This window comes from Dendrobates tinctorius, unplaced genomic scaffold, assembly GCF_039654945.1.
Source record: "Dendrobates tinctorius isolate UK_male_01 unplaced genomic scaffold, ASM3965494v1 ptg000046l, whole genome shotgun sequence".
In the NCBI taxonomy this organism is placed as follows: domain Eukaryota; kingdom Metazoa; phylum Chordata; class Amphibia; order Anura; family Dendrobatidae; genus Dendrobates; species Dendrobates tinctorius.
Window position 1 is genome coordinate 7219752 of NW_027361714.1, and position 20366 is coordinate 7240117.

The 20366-nt window shown below is 47.4% G+C and overlaps 2 protein-coding genes across 2 annotated transcripts in view; one reads left to right on the top strand and one right to left on the bottom strand.

The window, feature by feature from the left end:
* TAGAP (T cell activation RhoGTPase activating protein) overlaps positions 1-20366 on the top strand; it is a 217662-nt gene that overhangs the window by 166221 nt on the left and 31075 nt on the right. The gene's annotated exons all lie outside the window — the stretch shown is intronic.
* LOC141089590 (uncharacterized) lies at positions 4055-18145 on the bottom strand. The gene is made up of 3 exons (XM_073576104.1): positions 17732-18145; positions 16656-17621; positions 4055-4094 (listed from the first exon to the last, which is right to left on the bottom strand). Exons 1-3 carry the CDS (start codon positions 17890-17892, stop codon positions 4055-4057), a joined length of 1167 nt encoding a protein of 388 aa, XP_073432205.1. The 5' UTR covers positions 17893-18145.

Consider the following 20366-nt stretch of genomic DNA (forward strand, 5'->3'; position numbering starts at 1 on the left):
GCGGAATATGTTGGCGCAATAGAAATAAAATGATTATTATTATTATTGGGCTCTGACTATTCCAGCAGGAATCACGAGGATGCACATTTAATAATAATAATAATAATAATAATAATAATAATCTTTATTTTTATATAGTGCTAACATATTCCGCAGCGCTTTACAGTTTACACACATTTTCATCACTGTCCCCGATGGGGCTCACAATCTATATTCCCTATCAGTATGTCTTTGGAGTGTGGGAGGAAACCGGAGTGCCCGGAGGAAACCCACGCAAACACGGGGAGAACATACAAACTCCTTGCAGATGTTATCCTTGGTGGGATTCGAACCCAAGACTCCAGCGCTACAACGCTAACCACTGAGCCACTGTGCTGCCCTACACTTGCCCATTACACTTGCTGTAATGTTGTTATGGGTGTGTCAGGTGTGGCAGACAGTCATCCTGGATCCGGCTGTAGAAGGTCTTCGTGTTTAGCTCAAGCACCTTCTTGATTTTTGCATCTCTGTTATGAAGCGATATCCTTCTCCCTCTAGGGAGAATAGTTACCTCCATGTTCTGCTGCTAAACTATCCAAGTCTTGAGAAGGGACATATCAGACCTTCATCTTCGCCCATGTTGGCAGGGTTCTTTTTCATGAAAAGGAAAGATAGCGGCCTCCATCCCTGTTTAGATTTCCGGGAATTGACTCTAATTACTATCCGAGATCCATAATCTCTTCCAGATTTATTCAAGCAGGTGGTGGGAGCTAAGGTTTTCTCCAAGTTGGATTTAAGGGGGGCCTATAACCTGATAAGAATCAGGGACGGGGATGAATGGAAAACGGGGCTCAATACTCCTGACGGATGTTTCGATAGTCTGGTAATGCCTTTTGGTCTGACCAATGCACCAGCGGTGTTCCAACATTTCATTAATGAAATTTTCAATCATTTGGTGGGCAGGTTTGTGGTGGTCTATCTGGATGATATTTTGATTTGTTCACCTGATTTGAAGACACATCGGGGGCATGTGAGACCGGTGCTTTAGATATTAAAAGATAACAAAGTAAAGGTTACGGCTGTACTCGACTGGGACCATCCCGACAATCTGAAGTCATTGTAGGGGAGTGGGTCCAGGAAAGAAGACCAACGGTGTGTCTGGGCCGGAACTAGGAGGGCTGTCACCCGTGTTCCCGGGGGGGCACGATTTCAGGCCAAGGATGGCTGGTGACCAGGCGGGTCATCTATGACTATATGATGAGGAGCACATGAAAACAAGGGAAACTTGGCGGGAAGAGACTCTGCACGTAGGTGGGAGGACCAAAGCAGGCCTCCCCCTTTGGCAGTGAGTCAGCACATTGGACAGAGGAGTGTGGGCACTCGACCTGTTAGGACGCTCGACTGATACTGCACGACCAGAGTAGAGACCGCTCCCAGACCCACTGCAGAACGCGGCCCTCGGCGCGCCCTCAGGCCCGGCACTTCCCATGCATTAGACAGCACCTCCCCATGGGCATGCTGCCTGCCGTCACTGGGCCCAGCCTCCCTGGGAACCGCGGGCTCACCTGTGCTGCTCCTCACTGCGGCTGCAGCTCCTTCCTCGGGATCCACGGGCTCACCCGTGCCGCCCCACACTGCGGCTGCGGCTCCTTCCCTGGGATCCGCGGCCTCAGCAGTGCCGCTCCTGACCACGGCTGCGGCTTCCACTCTGAGAATCGTGGGCTCCTCCGCTCTGCTCTTCCTCCCAGAGGCTTCGACCCCAGGAGAGCTACACGGGACCTGCATACGCCCTGCACCACCTGAGCGGAAGGACTTCCAGACCCTCTGGCAATGCTTTCTCAGCTGGACACGACGACTACAGTACCACTGGAACAGTTCCCATACACCAACTCTGCAGGACGTGACTTTCCATTGTTCATACCTCAGTACCCATGGCCGCATAACGGTCACCTCCCACCCTGTGTTAGATATCCCATGTGGAGATTGTGTATTTGTATTTTGCCTCCCTGTGTGGAGAATTCGTTGTCAGCTTTACCTTATATATTCATATAAAACTTGAGTTTAACCCTTGCTCTGCCTCCTGCTCGTCGCTGCATCCCGCGTACCTGCAAGTTACCACATTTTGGCGTAGTCAGCAGGATGCAGCCTACCAGTGTGGAGGCAGCAGACCAAGGGGCCGGGAGTGGCCCACGGTCTAGCATATCATTGGGGGCTATGTTAAATAACTTGCCAAAGTTTATGGGCAGCCACACCATGCTCTGGATCTGGACAGAGCGGACGCGGGGGTTGATGAGGATGCACCTGATGACCCTGACTTGGAGGCCGAAGTGGCTATTATGGCATTGGACGGGGAAGCCCGGGACTCAGTAATGTTACGACCCCCGGGCAACGGAACACCTTTGCCAGGGTGTTGCAGATTCTGGAGGAAACCCATGGGGACCCCACTGACGTAGGGGAACTGAGGACCCGGTTGGTCAGTCGCATGCAGAAAGAGGGGGAGACGGTGACTCAATATATGAATGTGTTGCAGGAACTGTATACAACCATTGAAAGGAAAAATGGGGCCGGCTAGAGCCGAGTAAAGAAGTAATAGTCCATTGCGGCCCTTGCCTCAGCCAGTTCCCACGATCCTCCACCTGCTCTGACTGCGGAGAGCTAGGAAACTTCACCCGAGAGTGCCCACTGCATGGGAGGAACCCGCCAGCTGTTAAACTAAAGAGCTCCGAGCTGGGGGGACACCTCTTGGAGTCAGAACCCACGAAAAGGAGTGGTGGAAGTCTCGTAGATCTAGTGGCAAAGTGCCCGGTAATCTGGGAGGAGTTTGAGGGCCATGCTGTGCACTGTCTGGTGGACATGGGGTCGCAAGTTACAACCATGCCCAAGGCCTACTATCAACGGCACATCACCGAGGCCACAAGGCCCCAGTGGAGACCCGTCATCAAGTTGCTGGTCGCCAACCAGTTACCGATCCCTGTCGCTGGGGTAGCATGGATGCAGATCTGTATGTGTGGCAAAGAGCTGGGGCACCGAGGAGTGGTCCTGACCCAAAAGGAGGCGGGCGGCGGATACGCCGTCACCCTGGGCTGAACGTGCAAAAGGACTTTGGCAGCCTCCTTCTCAGCGAACCTGCCCAAGAGACTTTGAAACAATGGAGCACCCAGACCCCCCAAGGGAGGGTCTTCCAACATTTGGTGCGAGGGGCGCAAGTCCAGGAGTCCTGGCCACCATGAGGCAGGGGACAGTACTCCTACGCTGTGTCAATCTGGACGACCGAGATATCATCGTGAGACCCCGCTGCGAGATGGCCAAATTGGTGAAGCCGCTGGAGGTGGTGCCACCACCCTCGACGCTGCAGCTAGGAATATGCCCAGGGGAACCCTGGGCAGTGACTGCAAACTTAACTCAGGCCTCAGGGCTCCGACCTGAACAAGAAGGTGAGCCATCTTGGAACAAATGCGGGCAGAGCTCTCTTGCCTAGGACAATCCCGGGTACAACAAGTGGAGGCTCTTCTAGGCCAATGTAAGGAAGTGTTCGCTCGCCACGAAGATGACTTTGGCTGCACCACAGCCATTACTCACGGAATCCCCACTGAAGGGACGGCCCCCATCAGAGAGCACTACAGGCAGATTCCCCCGCAACTGTATCAGGAGGTGAAGAACTTACTGGGCCAAATGCTGCAAAAGGGGGTCATCTGGCAAAGTCAAAGCCCCTGGGCCGCTCCCATCATGCTGGTACAGAAAAAAAATGGTGCGTTGCGGTTTTGTGTGGACTATCGAAAGCTCAATGCCTGTACCGTCAAGGACTCCTACCCCCTCCCTCGAATCGAAGAATCCTTGTCCGCTTTAGGAAATGCAAAGTACTTTTCCACCCTGGACCTGGCCAGTGGATATTGGCAGGTACCCATGTCAGAACAGGACCGGGCGAAAATGGCTTTCATCTTGCCCATCGGCCTATTTGATTTCAATCGGATGCCCTTCAGCCTGGCCAATGCCCCGGGGACCTTCCAACACTTAATGGAGTGATGCTTGGGCGACCTGAACTTTGAGGCCACCCTGATCTACCTAAACGACATCATCATATATGCCGCCTTTGAGGACCACCTGTACCACTATGACTATAGGACGAGGAGCACATGAAAACAAAGGAAACTTGGCGGGAAGAGAGTCTGCACGTAGGTGGCAGGAGCGGCAGTGAGTCAGCACATTGGACTCAGGAGCGTGGGCACCCGACCTGTCAGGACGCTTGACCGATACTGCACGACCAGAGCAGAGACTGCTCCCAGACTCACTGCAGAACGCGGCCCTCGGCACGCCCTCAGGCCCGGCACTTCCCATGCATTGGACAGCATCTCTCCGCGGGCATCCCGCGGGCATCATCGGGCCCAGCCTCCCCGAGATCCGTGGCATCCCGCGCACCTGCTAGTTGCCACATCTTTACAGCATTTTCTGTTTTTCACTAACTTTTACCGGAAGTTTATTCAAAATTATTCGGTAATGGTGAAACCCCTTACTGACATGACTAGGAAGGGGTCTGATTTTTCTGAATGGTCGGACGCTGCTCTGCAGGCTTTTTCCTCCTTAAAAAGTTGTTTTTACACTGCGCCTATACTAAGTCAACCGGATGTTTCTCAACCTTCCGTCTACCCTCTCTGTCTTCGTGTTTAGCTCAAGCACCTTCTTGATTTTTGCATGTCTGTTATGGATTGATTTCCTTCTCTCTCTAGGACCCAGGGCCGGCGTTATGGGCAGGCAGACCAGGGGCCCCCAACCAGTGGCACATCACACAGCCAGCTATGGGGCCCCTGTGAGGCAGGGGGGCCCGCCTGCCCCCAGCGCCGACTCCCGCCGTCGCTGCACTGAAGGTGGCAGTGATGGAGGAGAGAGTGTCAGCTAACGCTCCCTCTCCCATCATTCCCCACTCTGCCTCTGACATAGCGGGGGCGCGATGATGTCATCGCGCTTTCACTGTGTGCCAGACAGAGCAGGAGGAGACATGAGCAGCCTGCAGCGCAGGCACGAGGAGAAGGTGAGGAGTGTTGTTTTTTTTTAAAATCAGTGTGAGTACTGGACTGTGGGGCCACTCTGGGGGGACTATATACCATGCTTGACTGTATCATACCATGCTGGGGGGACTATATACCATGCTGGCCTGTATCATACCATGCTGGGGGGACTATATACCATGCTGGCCTGTATCATACCATGCTGGGGGGGCTATATACCATGCTGGGCCATATTATACCATTCTGGGGGGCTATATACCATGCTGGGCTGTATTACACCATTCTGGGGGGGCTATATACCATGCTGGGCTGTATTACACCATTCTGGGGGTGCTATATACCATGCTGGGCTGTATCATACCATGCTGGGGAGCTATATACCATTCTGGGGGGCTATATACCATACTGGGCTGTATCATACCATGCTGGGGAGGGCTATATACCATGCTGGGCTGTATCATACCATGCTGGTGGGGCTATACACCATGCTGGGCTGTATTATACCATGCTGGAGAGGTTATATACCATGCTGGGCTGTATTATACCATGCTGGGGGGCTATATACCATGCTGGGCTGTATTATACCATGCTGGGGGGGCTATATACCATGCTGGGCCGAATTATACCATTCTGGGGGGCTATACACCATGCTAGGCTGTATTATACCATTCTAGAGGGGCTATACACCATGCTGGGCTGTATTATACCGTGCTGGGCTGTATTATACCATTCTAGGGGGGGCTATATACCATGCTGGGCTGAATTATACCATTCTGGGGGGGCTATATACGATGCTGGGCTGTATTATACCATTCTGGGGGGGGCTATATACCATGCTGGGCTGAATTATACCATGCTGGCCTGTATTACACCATTCTGGGGGGGGTTATATTCCATGCTGGGCTGTATTACACCATTGTGGGGGCGCTATTTACCATGCTGGGCTGTATTATACCATGCTGGGCTGTAATACACAATGCTGGGGGGCTATATACCATGCTGGGCTGTATTACACCATTCTGGGGTGGCTATATACCATGCTGGGCTGTATCATACCATGCTGGGGGGGCTATATACCATGCTGGGCTGTATTATACCATGCAGGGAGGCTATATACCATTCTGGGGGGGCTATATACCATGCTGGGCTGTATTATACCATGCTGGGGGGGCTATATACCATGCTGGGCTGTATCATACCATGCTGGGGGGGCTATATACCATGCTGGGCTGTATTATACTATGCTGGGGGGGCTATATACCATGCTGGGCTGTATCATACCATACTGGTGGGGCTATATACCATGCTGGGCTGTATTATACTATGCTGGGGGGGGGCTATACACCATGCTGGGCTGTATTATACCATTCTAGAGGGGCTATACACCATGCTGGGCTGTATTATACCGTGCTGGGCTGTATTATACCATTCTAGGGGGGCTATATACCATGCTGGGCTGAATTATACCATTCTGGGGGGGCTATATACGATGCTGGGCTGTATTATACCATTCTGGGGGGGGCTATATACCATGCTGGGCTGAATTATACCATGCTGGCCTGTATTACACCATTCTGGGGGGGTTATATTCCATGCTGGGCTGTATTACACCATAATGGGGGCGCTATATACCATGCTGGGCTGTATTATACCATGCTGGGCTGTATTACACCATGCTGGGGGGCTATATACCATGCTGGGCTGTATTACACCATTCTGGGGTGGCTATATACCATGCTGGGCTGTATCATACCATGCTGGGGGGGCTATATACCATGCTGGGCTGTATTATACCATGCAGGGAGGCTATATACCATTCTGGGGGGGCTATATACCATGCTGGACTGTATTATACCATTCTGTTGGGGGCTATATACCATGCTGGGCTGTATTATACCATTCTGGGAGGCTATATACCATGCTGGGCTGTATCATACCATGCTGGGGGGGCTATATACCATGCTGGGCTGTATTATACTATGCTGGGGGGGCTATATACCATGCCGGGCTGTATCATACCATACTGGTGGGGCTATATACCATCCTGGGCTGTATTATACCATGGTGGAGGGGCTATATACCATGCTGGGCTGTATCATACCATGCTGGGGGGCTATATACCATGCTGGGCTGTATTATACCATGCTGGAGGGGCTAAATACCATGCTGGGCTGTATCATACCATGCTGCTGGGGCTATATACCATGCTGGGCTGTATTATACCATGCTGGGGGGGCTATATACCATGCTGGGCTGTATTATACCATGCTGGGGGGGCTATATACCATGCTGGGCTGTATTATACCATGCTGGGGGCGCTATATACCATGCTGGGCTGTATTATACCATGCTGCGGGGCTATATACCATGCTGGGCTGTATTATACCATGCTGGGGGGCGATATACCATGCTGGGCCGAATTATACCATTCTGGGGGCCTATATACCATGCTGGGCTGTATTATACCATTCTGGGGGGCTATATACCATGCTGGGCTGTATTATACCGTGCTGGGCTGTATTATACCATTTTGGGGGGCTATATACCATGATTGGCTGTATTATACCATTCTGGGGGACTATATACCATGCTGGGCTGTATTATTCCATGCTGGCCTGTATTACACCATTCTGGGGGGGCTATATTCCATGCTGGGCTGTATTACACCATTGTGGGGGGGCTATATACCATGCTGGGCTGTATTATACCATGCTGGGGGGGCTATATACCATGCTGGGCTGTATTACACCATTCTGGGGGGGCTATATACCATGCTGGGCTGTATCATACCATCCTGGGTGGGCTGTATACCATGCTGGGCTGTATTATACTATGCTGGGGGGGGCTATATACCATGCTGGGCTGTATCATACCATACTGGTGGGGCTATATACCATCCTGGGCTGTATTATACCATGGTGGAGGGGCTATATACCATGCTGGGCTGTATCATACCATGCTGGTGGGGGTATATACCATGCTGGGCTGTATTATACCATGCTGGGGGGGCTATATACCGTGCTGGGCTGTATTATACCATGCTGGGGGGGCTACATACCATGCTGGGCTGTATTATACCTTGCTGGGGGAGCGATATACCATGCTGGGCTGAATTATACCATTCTGGGGGGCTATATACCATGCTGGACTGTATTATACCATTCTGGGGGGGGCTATACACCATGCTGGGCTGTATTATACCGTCCTGGGCTGTATTATACCATTCTGGGGGGGCTATATACCATGCTGGACTGTATTATACCATTCTGTTGGGGGCTATATACCATGCTGGGCTGTATTATACCATTCTGGGAGGCTATATACCATGCTGGGCTGTATTTACCGTGCTGGGCTGTATTATACCATTTTGGGGGGCTATATACCATGCTTGGCTGTATTATACCATTCTCGGGGGGCTATATACTATGCTGGGCTGTATTATACCATGCTAGCCTGTATTTCACCATTCAGGGGAGGGCTATATTCCATGCTGGGCTTTATTACACCTTTCTGGGGGGGCTATATACCATGCTGGGCTGTATTACACCATGCTGGGGGGCTATATACCATGCTGGGTTGTATTACACCATTCTGGGGGGGCTATATACCATGCTGGGCTGTATCATACCATGCTGGGGGGGCTATATACCATGCTGGGCTGTATTATACCATGCTGGGGGGGCTATATACCATGCTGGGCTGTATCATACCATACTGGTGGGGCTATATACCATCCTGGGCTGTATTATACCATGGTGGAGGGGCTATATACCATGCTGGGCTGTATCATACCATGCTGGTGGGGCTATATACCATGCTGGGCTGTATTATACCATGCTGGCCTGTATTACACCATTCTGGGGGGGCTATATTCCATGCTGGGCTGTATTACACCATTGTGGGGGGGCTATATACCATGCTGGGCTGTATTATACCATGCTGGGGGGGCTATATACCATGCTGGGCTGTATTATACCATGCTGGGGGGCGATATACCATGCTGGGCCGAATTATACCATTCTGGGGGGCTATATACCATGCTGGACTGTATTATACCATTCTGGGGGGGGCTATACACCATGCTGGGCTGTATTATACCGTGCTGGGCTGTATTATACCATTCTGGGGGGGCTATATACCATGCAGGACTGTATTATACCATTCTGTGGGGGCTATATACCATGCTGGGCTGTATTATACCATTCTGGGGGCTATATACCATGCTGGGCTGCATTTACCGTGCTGGGTTGTATTATACCATTTTTGGGGGCCATATACCATGCTTGGCTGTATTATACCATTCTCGGGGGGCTATATACTGTGCTGGGCTGTATAATACCATGCTAGCCTGTATTTCACCATTCTGGGGAGGGCTATATTCCATGCTGGGCTTTATTACACCATTCTGGGGGGCTATATACCATGCTGGGCTGTATTACACCATGCTGGGGGGCTATATACCATGCTGGGCTGTATTATACCATTCTGGGGGGCTATATACCATGCTGGGCTGTATCATACCATGCTGGGGGGCTATATACCATGCTGGGCTGTATTATACCATGCTGGGGGGCTATATACCATTCTGGGGGGGTCTATATACCATGCTGGGCTGTATCATACCATGCTGGGGGGGCTATATACCATACTGGGCTGTATCATACCATGCTGGTGGGGCTATATACCATGCTGGGCTGTATTATACCATGCTGGGGGGCTATATACCATGCTGAGCTGTATTATACCGTGCTGGGGGACTATATACCATGCTGCGCTGTATTATACCATGTTGGGGGGCTATATACCATGCTGGGCTGTATTTTTCCATACTGGGCTTTATTATTGCATTCTGGGGTGCTATATACCATGCTGGGCTGTATTATACCATGCTGGGCTGTATTATACAGTACCATTCTGGCGGGCTATATACCATGCTGGGCTGTATTATACCATGCTGGGCTGTATTATACCATGGCGGGCTGTATACCATGCTTGGCTGTATTATACAGCCCAGCATAGTAACAGAATACTATCTTCTCTTGTATTGACTGCTTTACATAGTTTTGTATCATCTGCAAATATCGATATTTTACTGTGCAAACCTTCTACCAGATCGTTAATAAATATGTTGAAGAGAAAAAGTCCCAACACCAACCCCTGCGGTACCCCACTGGTCACAGCGACCCAGTTAGAGAATATGCCATTTATAACCACCCTCTGCTTTCTATCACTAAGGCTGGTTTCACACTTGCTTTTTTTTGCAGCGCGTTTTTCCCGCAAAAAAACGCATTGAAAAAACGCATACAAATGCATACAAACGCTGCGTTTTTTTCAAGCATTTTTATGCGCATGCAGGAAAAAAACGCAGCGTTTTTGTGCGTTTGTATGCGTTTTTTGTGCGTTTGCGTTTTTTTACAGATTTTTGAAAAACCCCCCAAAAAAGAAAAAAAAAACATTCAACAACACACAAGACTAGAGTTGAGCGATACCGTCCGATACTTCAAAGTATCGGATCGGAATGGATCGGCCGATCTTAAAAAAAAGTATCGGTATCGCCGATTCCGATACCGGAAGTCCCATTCAAGTCTATGGGACTTCCGGTATCGGAATAAGAAAAATCCTGTTTTTCCCTTGTACAGCCTCTCTGGGGTCTGTACGGGCCTTTCGGGGGGCTGTGCCAGCCTGCCGGGGGGTCTGTGCAGGCTCCGGTGGTCTGTGCCGGCCTGCCGGGGGGCTGTGCCGGCCTGCCAGGGGGGCTGTGCAGGCTCCGGTGGGCTGTGCCGGCCTGCCGGGGGGCTGTGCCGGCCTGCCGGGGGGCTGTGCAGGCTCCGGGGGGCTGTGCCGGCCTGCCGGGGGGCTGTGCAGGCTCCGGGGGGCTGTGCCGGCCTGCCGGGGGGCTGTGCAGGCTTCGGGGGTCTGTGCAGGCATCGTCCGATGGGACTACAAGTCCCATCGGGCGATGCCTGCTACCATGACAGTGATTGACACATTAGCCAATGATGGGACAGTAGTAGTCCCATCATCCGGCTAATGTGTTGAATGTAAAAAAAAAAAAAAAAAATTCCATGCTACATACATACAACATGCATACTACATACATGCTACATTCATACTACATACTACATACATGCTACATTCATACTACATATATACTACATGCAACATACATACTACATACATACTACATGCAACATACATACTACATATATACTACATGCATGCAACATGCATACTACATATATACTACATGCATGCTACATACATACTACATACATACTACATATATGCTACATACATACTACATGCTACATACTGTACATACTACATATATACTACATGCATGCTACATACATACTACATACATACTACATACATACTACATGCTACATACATACTACATATATACTACATGCATGCTACATACATACTGCATGCTACATGCATGCTACATACATACTACATACATGCTACATTCATACTACATATATACTACATGCAACATACATACTACATACATACTACATGCAACATACATACTACATATATACTACATGCATGCAACATGCATACTACATATATACTACATGCATACTACATATATGCTACATACATACTACATATATACTACATGCATGCTACATACATACTACATACATACTACATATATGCTACATACATACTACATGCTACATACATACTACATATATACTACATGCATGCTACATACATACTACATGCTACATACATACTACATATATACTACATGCATGCTACATACATACTGCATGCTACATGCATGCTACATACATACTACATACATACTACATGCTACATACATACCACATATATACTACATACATACTACATACAATACATTCATACAATACATACATAGACATACAGTACATATAACATAGAGTAACATACTTACCAATACTTGTCACATTGTTCCCCGAAGCCATTGTCTTTTACGGAATAAATATTAACATAACAAACCACAAAAATACTCACCCACGATCCGAAGCAGTCCACGAGTGTGTCCCACGACGATCTTGGGTAGAGAACCGCAGCATCAGCTGTTGCTGCCGTTCTCTACGGGCTGCAGGAATCCAATGACGGAAGGTAGGTATCCTTCCGCACTGTATTCCTCCGCCACTTAAAAAAAAAAAAAAAAGTCCCTAGTCTCACTTTATGCCATTGCTGTGTGGGAAATTCCCACGCAGCAATGGCATAAAGTGAGACTAGGGACTTTTTTTTTTTTTAAGTGGCGGAGGAATACAGTGCGGAAGGATACCTACCTTCCGTCATTGGATTCCTGCAGCCTGTAGAGAACGGCAGCAACAGCTGATGCTGCGGTTCTCTACCCAAGATCGTCGTGGGACACACTCGTGGACTGCTTCGGATCGTGGGTGAGTATTTTTGTGGTTTGTTATGTTAATATTTATTCCGTAAAAGACAATGGCTTCGGGGAACAATGTGACAAGTATTGGTAAGTATGTTACTCTATGTTATATGTACTGTATGTCTATGTATGTATTGTATGAATGTATTGTATGTAGTATGTATGTAGTATATATGTGGTATGTATGTAGCATGTAGTATGTATGTAGTATGTATGTAGCATGCATGTAGCATGCAGTATGTATGTAGCATGCATGTAGTATATATGTAGTATGTATGTAGCATGTAGTATGTATGTAGCATGCATGTAGTATATATGTAGTATGTATGTAGCATGTAGTATGTATGTAGCATGCATGTAGTATATATGTAGTATGTATGTAGCATGTAGTATGTATGTAGCATGCATGTAGTATGTATGTAGTATGTATGTAGTATATATGTAGTATGTATGTAGCATGTAGTATGTATGTAGCATGCATGTAGTATATATGTAGTATGTATGTAGCATGTAGTATGTATGTAGCATGCATGTAGTATATATGTAGTATGTATGTAGCATGTAGTATGTATGTAGCATGCATGTAGTATGTATGTAGTATGTATGTAGTATATATGTAGTATGTATGTAGCATGTAGTATGTATGTAGCATGCATGTAGTATATATGTAGTATGTATGTAGCATGTAGTATGTATGTAGCATGCATGTAGTATGTATGTAGTATGTATGTAGCATGTAGTATGTATGTAGCATGCATGTAGTATATATGTAGTATGTATGTAGTATGTATGTAGTATATATGTGGTATGTATGTAGTATGTATGTAGTATGTATGTAGTATGTATGTAGCATGTAGTATGTATGTAGCATGCATGTAGTATGTATGTAGTATTTTTTTTTTTTTTAACATTTAACACATTAGCCGGATGATGGGACTACTACTGTCCCATCATTGGCTAATGTGTCAATCACTGTCATGGTAGCAGGCATCGCCAGATGGGACTTGTAGTCCCATCGGACGATGCTTGCACAGACCCCCGGACATCAGCACAGCCCCCCGGCAGGCCGGCACAGCCCCCCGGCAGGCCGGTACAGACCCCCACAGGGTGCACAGACCACCGGCAGGCCGGCACAGCCCCCCGGCAGGCCGGTACAGACCCCCACAGGGTGCACAGACCACCGGCAGGCCGGCACAGCCCCCCGGCAGGCCGGTACAGACCCCGGGCAGTCCACACAGCCCCCCGGCAGGCCGGCACAGCCCCCCGGCAGGCCGGCAGAGACCCCCGGAAGGCCCGAAATGACGGCGCATCATGATGCGCACACACCGCGCATCATGATGACGTCAGGCTGTCAATCAACTTTGAACTTCCGATTCCGATGCCGACTTCCGATATTGAAAAAATATCGGAAGTCGGTATCGGAATTCCGATACAGCAAGTATCGGCCGATACCCGATACTTGCGGTATCGGAATGCTCAACACTACACAAGACCAATGGGACTTCATTGTGGGTGTGGTATGTTAATATATAGACCCTGTCTACAGTATTCTTCACATTTGCTTGATTCTTCTCGTGACCATGGATCTGCGCTGGAAGAGTTTTCACTTCAACTTGGATTTGGACATCGCGATGGCTCAGGCGTATGCAGTTGCTTGCCATGAACAAAGGAAGAGAGAGAGGCAGCGAAGACGGCAGCGGCGGCGTATGTGGATACATCCGATTGTTGAACGCCGGGAGAGCCGTGGGGCATACCACACCCTCTACAGCGAGCTCCAGGCAAACCCGGAGAAATTTACAGATTATATCCGGATGTCCCAAGAAAGTTTCAGGGATTTGCTTGCTCGTGTCCAACAATCCATCCGGAGACAGGACACACAGCTCCGTCGTGCGATTCCTCCTGAGGAACGGCTACTGGTGACATTACGGTATGTAATATTTAAAAACCAAGGGGTGCGGTCTGATGGGTTTTTTTTTAATTTTAGTATTCAAAACCTTGGGTAATTAGTTTTCGTGAATGTACTAATATTTTATTTTATAGTTTTTTAAAATAATATACAACCGGAGGTTGTATGGCAACCAATTTAATTTCCCTATGCCACGGCCTCTTCCTCACACCGAAGCTCTGCCACTGCCCTTTGTAATGGTTGGCGATGAGGCTTTTCAAATGTGCGGAAACTTACTGAAACCCTACTCCAGCCGGGACTTGGACCACACCAAAAAAATATTTAATTACAGGCTGACAAGGGCCAGAAGAACTGTCGAGTGTGCTTTTGGGATTCTTGTCTCCAGATGGCGAATTTTGGGCACGGCCATTAATCTTAAACTTGAAACAGTCGATGAGGTGGTGAAGGCCTGTGTGGTTCTACATAACTTTGTGATGGCTAAAGAGCACCCGACCTTTGAACTGGACGATGATGCTCCTAACCCATTGCCTGAATTCACTCAGCACACTCTCAGGTCATCCGTTGAAGTTAGCCAAATGAGGGACCAATTTGCGGCCTACTTTATTTCTGATGTAGGACGGGTGCACTGGCAAGATGAAATGGTGTAATGTTTTTGTTTGTTTATGGTAATAAAAATCCTTATTTGATACCATTACTGAGTGCACTATATTTTTTAAGCTCAAATTAAATAAAAAACTTCCCATGTATAACTGAATTTTTTGATGTTCACACACCTGGGCAGGTAAATACACATATGAGTTAAAATGCAGCATTGCTAGTCTGCGTGAAATATATTGGAACGAGCAAAGCTGCAGGCCATGAATCAGGAAACCAATTTTTTTCAAGAGAAAATTGTCCAACTAGTTGAAAAAAAAGTATGTGATTTTTTCAAAACCCAACCCTCAAAACCCAACCCCAATGAAAGTCAATGGGGAATACAAGTCAGCATTGAGTGGATGAATGTAATCAGCTCAATTCCAACTTGTAGTGTAGAAATAGACAAGTTTCTAGAGTTATTACACTAGGCCTTGGAATGACTATACTTGGCCGTGGTATTTCAAATATGAGTATAGTAGGCCTTGGGCCTACTAGTATAGTCATATGTGAAATACCACGGCCTAGTATAGTCATACCAAGGCCTACTGTAATAACTCGATTTTTACCAACTAGGAGCTTGTTTCACGAAAAACAAACTGGTGAAACTTGACAAGTTTCAACAGTTTGTTTTTCATGAAACCAGATTCTAGTTGGTAAAACTAGAGTTATTACACTAGGCCTTGGAATGACTATACTAGGCCGTGGTATTTCAAATATGAGTATAGTAGGCCTTGGGCCTACTAGTATAGTCATATGTGAAATACCACGGCCTAGTATAGTCATACCAAGGCCTACTGTAATAACGCGATTTTTACCAACTAGGAGCTTGTTTCACGAAAAACAAACTGGTGAAACTTGACAAGTTTCAACAGTTTGTTTTTCATGAAACCAGATTCTAGTTGGTAAAACTAGAGTTATTACACTAGGCCTTGGAATGACTATACTAGACCGTGGTATTTCAAATATGAATATAGTAGGCCTTGGGCCTACTAGTATAGTCATATGTGAAATACCACGGCCTAGTATAGTCATACCAAGGCCTACTGTAATAACTCGATTTTTACCAACTAGCATCTTGTTTCACAAAAAACAAACTGGTGAAACTTTTTAAGAAAGAAACTTATTTTCTAGACAAGTTTCAACAGTTTGTTTTTCATGAAACCAGATCCAAGTTGGTAAAACTCGAGTTATTACACTAGGCCTTGGTATGACTATACTAGTCCGTGTTATTTCACATATGACTATACTAGGCCTTGGGTTGGTTTTTAACATGTATTTACCCATCAGTGTGTGTGAGCGGCGCAAACAACATTAATGAAACTTTGTAATGGTGAACCACAAATGTAAATTTATTTTTAATCACAAAAATAAACCAAAAAATTATTTTTTCCGGCGTTTGGGGGCAGATGGTTTCAATTTGGGGGTGTGCAGGGAATATGCAACACTTGCAGTTGAAGACGGTGTTTGAGGGGAAGGGGCAACAAAACTTGTGGGGGAAGGTAGTCCAGTTAAGGGAATTAAACTAGGAACACTTGGAGGAGAGGAAATCTGTTCAGGCACATTTATTGTAATGGCATGTCGCCGTAGGCTTGTGTGCCTGGACCGACTTTGGCCCAATGCCCGCCTTGATTGATATCGCCTTGAACTTGGGGCAAATATTGAGTGTAGGTCCCCCGTCTGCTGGGGTGGCTGCTGCTGCTGAGGTGGCTGCTGCTGCTGAGGTGGCTGCTGCTGCTGCTGAGGTGGCTGCTGCTGCTGCTGCTGCTGAGGTGGCTGCTGCTGAGGTGGCTGCTGCTGAGGTGGCTGCTGCTGCTGCTCTTGGTTGGCAGTGCTCGTCCTTGCAGGAGGACTGGTGGCGGCAGTGATGGTCCAGGTTTGCGGAGTGGTGGTGGCAGGGCTACTACATGTTGTTGTAGCGGCAGGGCTGTTCCATGTTTGCCTAGTGGTGGCTGAGCTCCACGCATGCATGGGAGTGGCAGTGGTGCTCCAGACAGGAGCAGCGCTTGCCATGGTGGTGTCGGTGAAGTGACCAGCTGCACTCAGACTTGTGGTGGTGTAACGGTGGGTGTCCTGGCTTTGAATAGAGGTGTCCGTGCAGTGGTATGCAGCACAAGTCGGTAGTGAGGTGAAGCGAGTCAATGGTGGCACAGGTGGAAATGACACCACTGACTGCTGACCGTACCGATTATGCTGCATAGCCTGCAAGAAAGCATTGTTGCAGGCCTGCAGCACATTCAGCTGTTGCTCAGGACTAAGGTGTTCCGCCATGCCCTTTTCAATCTTACTAAAAAAATGGTGTGCTGGTCTGTTGAGGTCGGCCTCCAGACGGTCAAGGCGCTGTTCTACAGAATTGAAGTGGTGTTCAAAGTGGTTAAAACCACGTTCCATGAGTGCAAAACCGCTTTCAACTCTGTCGGACAGCGACTTGAGGCTGGAATTAAAGGCCTCGCTCAAATGCATAAACTCGGGCAAGACATTCCTGTCCAAGGCCCTCTGCCGCTGGCGGGTAGTGCCCGCATAACCAGTGGCAGAGACCTGGGACAGGGGAACACCTGATGACCCAGCTTCCTGGTCACCAGCTGTGTGTGTGGCTGACCTGCAAGGTGCTTCCTGGCTGTCGGATGGCTGGGACGGGTCAGAGGACGTCCGAGGAAGGACCGCTCCAGGGCCAGGTTGCAGGGTGCTGCTCCAGGTGCTGTGGAAGAAAGGAAAATCATTACTACCATGCCTTTACAAGAAGCATCAGCTGTGGATTAGAAAAACACAGATTAATAAAAATAAAAACCCAAAATTTATAATACTTACGATCTCGTGGCAAGGACCGGTCTTAGGAACTGCAACGCGTGATAGTGACGGTATCTAGTTCTGGTCCTTGACGCAGATCCACTGCGAACCTGGCCCTCAGCACGAACATCACTGTTGAAGCGGTCCTTGATCGAACGCCAACGTGTTCGGACTTTGTCCATTGTTGGGAAAAAAAAAACAGTGCCGTCAAGGACAACAGTCACTGCGGCACAATATAGCAATACAATACTCAAAGCAGTCACTGTAGAGCCCGATGACACTGTTGGGTTTCCTGCTAGAATATACCTAGCACAAAACCCAACAGTGCCGTCAAGGACAACAGTCACTGCGGCACAATATAGCAATACAATACTCAAAGCAGTCACTGTAGAGCCCGATGACACTGTTGGGTTTCCTGCTAGAATATACCTAGCACGAAACCCAACAGTGCCGTCAAGGACAACAGTCACTGCGGCACAATGCAGAGCAGGGAAATACTCACTAAACGCCTTTTTGGAGGATGCTGTGGCGCTGTCCCAGCCATCCATCAACGCTGCGGCCACCTCATTCCATAGCCGCCGGGTCACCACATTGTCCTTGTACAGCCGGTCACAGCTGTCCCACAACGGCGCACGCTCCTGGACCAGGCTGATGAGCTGCTCATTATCCAGGTAGACGTCTTCATCCCGTTGTGGAACCTAGACAAAACACATTCATTAGAATAATCAAATTTAAATTGAATAAAAAGTTACAAAAAAAAGAAACATAAAAAAGAGTAAAAATAGAAGATAAAAAATAAAGAACATTACAAATCATTTGATACATACATTCCGTATCACCACCGGGACTTGGCTTCGCTGCTCCTGCTCTTCGCCCTCAGAAGTCCCGTCCGCAGAAGATGATGATGATGATGTCTTAAAAAAGTTGAAAAAAACGTAAGAGATTTGGAGTAGCAGCAGATATACTTACCAGATGCACGAAAATAATCACCTCACGGTCTGCTTGCGCCAATTCCTGCCGCGATGGGGAATATTCGGATTCTGAAGACATACTGCATGTAAAAATAATAAAAATCATTAGTACATACATAATTTAAAAGGACAGGCATATAATGTAATATACTCACATTCTTGCGCTGATAAGATGGGTTCCTTGGTGACTGTCTGCTCTCCAATCTGTCAGTGTAGTAGTGGCAGAGTTTTGGCAGGCACCTCCTTTATATAGACTTTTTTTTTTTTACTTTATAAGTTTATAACTAGTACAACAAGTGGACACCACCAAAAAAACGCATACATGCGCATGCCAGTGCGCACGTATGCGTATCCATAGGCTATAATGGCCATTTTTAGCGCAAAACGTGCGCATACGTGCGCATGCGCTTTTTTGCAGGACCAAAAAATGCAACATGTAGCGTCTGTAAAATACAAATGCACACCCCAAAAAACCGCAGCGCATGAAAATCGCATACGTGCGCATGCCAGCGCGCAGGTATGCGCACCCATGTTAAATATAGGGGAAAAAACGCATGCGCACGTATGCGTTTTTTTCAAGCGCAAAAAAACGCAAATGTGAAACCAGCCTAAGCCAGTTATTTACCCATTTACACACATTTTCCCTCAGACCCAGCATTCTCATTTTGTGTACCAACCTCTTGTGTGGCACGGTATCAAACGCTTTGGAAAAATGAAGATATACCACATCCAATGACTCACCTTGGTCCAGTCTATAGCTTACCTCTTCATAAAAACTGATTAGATTGGTTTGACAGGAGCGATTCCTCATAAACCCATGCTGCTATGGCGTTAAACAGTTATTCTCATTGAGATAATCCAGAATAACATCCCTCAGAAACCCTTCAAACATTTTACCAACAATAGAGGTTAGACTTACTGGCCTATAATTTCCAGGTTCACTTTTAGAGCCCTTTTTGAATATTGGTACCACATTTGCTATGCGCCAGTCCTGTGGAACCGACCCCGTCGCTATAGAGTCTCTAAATATATGAAATAATGGCTTGTCTATTACATTACTTAGTTCTCTTAGTACTCGTGGGTGTATGCCATCCGGACCCGGAGATTTATCTATTTTAATCTGATTTAGCCGGTTTTGCACCTCTTCTTGGGTTAGATTGGTGACCCTTAATATAGGGTTTTCTTTGTCTCTCGGCATTTCACCTAGCATTTCATTTTCCACTGTGAATACCGTGGAGAAGAAGGTGTTTAATATATTAGCTTTTTCCTCATCATCTATAACCATACTTTCCTCACAATTTTTTAATGGGCCTACACTTTCACTTTTGATTATTTTACTATTGATATAGTTGAAGAACAGCTTGGGATTAGTTTTACTCTCCTTAGCAATATGCTTCTCTGTTTCCTTTTTGGCAGCTTTAATTATTTTTTTTAGATAAAGAATTTTTCTCCTTATAGTTTTTTAGAGCTTCAGCGGTGCCATCCTGCTTTAGTAGTTTAAATGCTTTCTTTTTACTGTTAATTGCCCCTCTTACTTCTTTGTTTAGCCAGATTGGGTTTTTCCTTGTCCTTTTATTCCCACAAGGTATAAACCGCTTACAGTGCCTATTAAGGATGTTCTTAAACATTTCCCATTTATTTTCTGTATTCTTATTTCTGAGGACCTTGTCCCAGTCAACCAGATT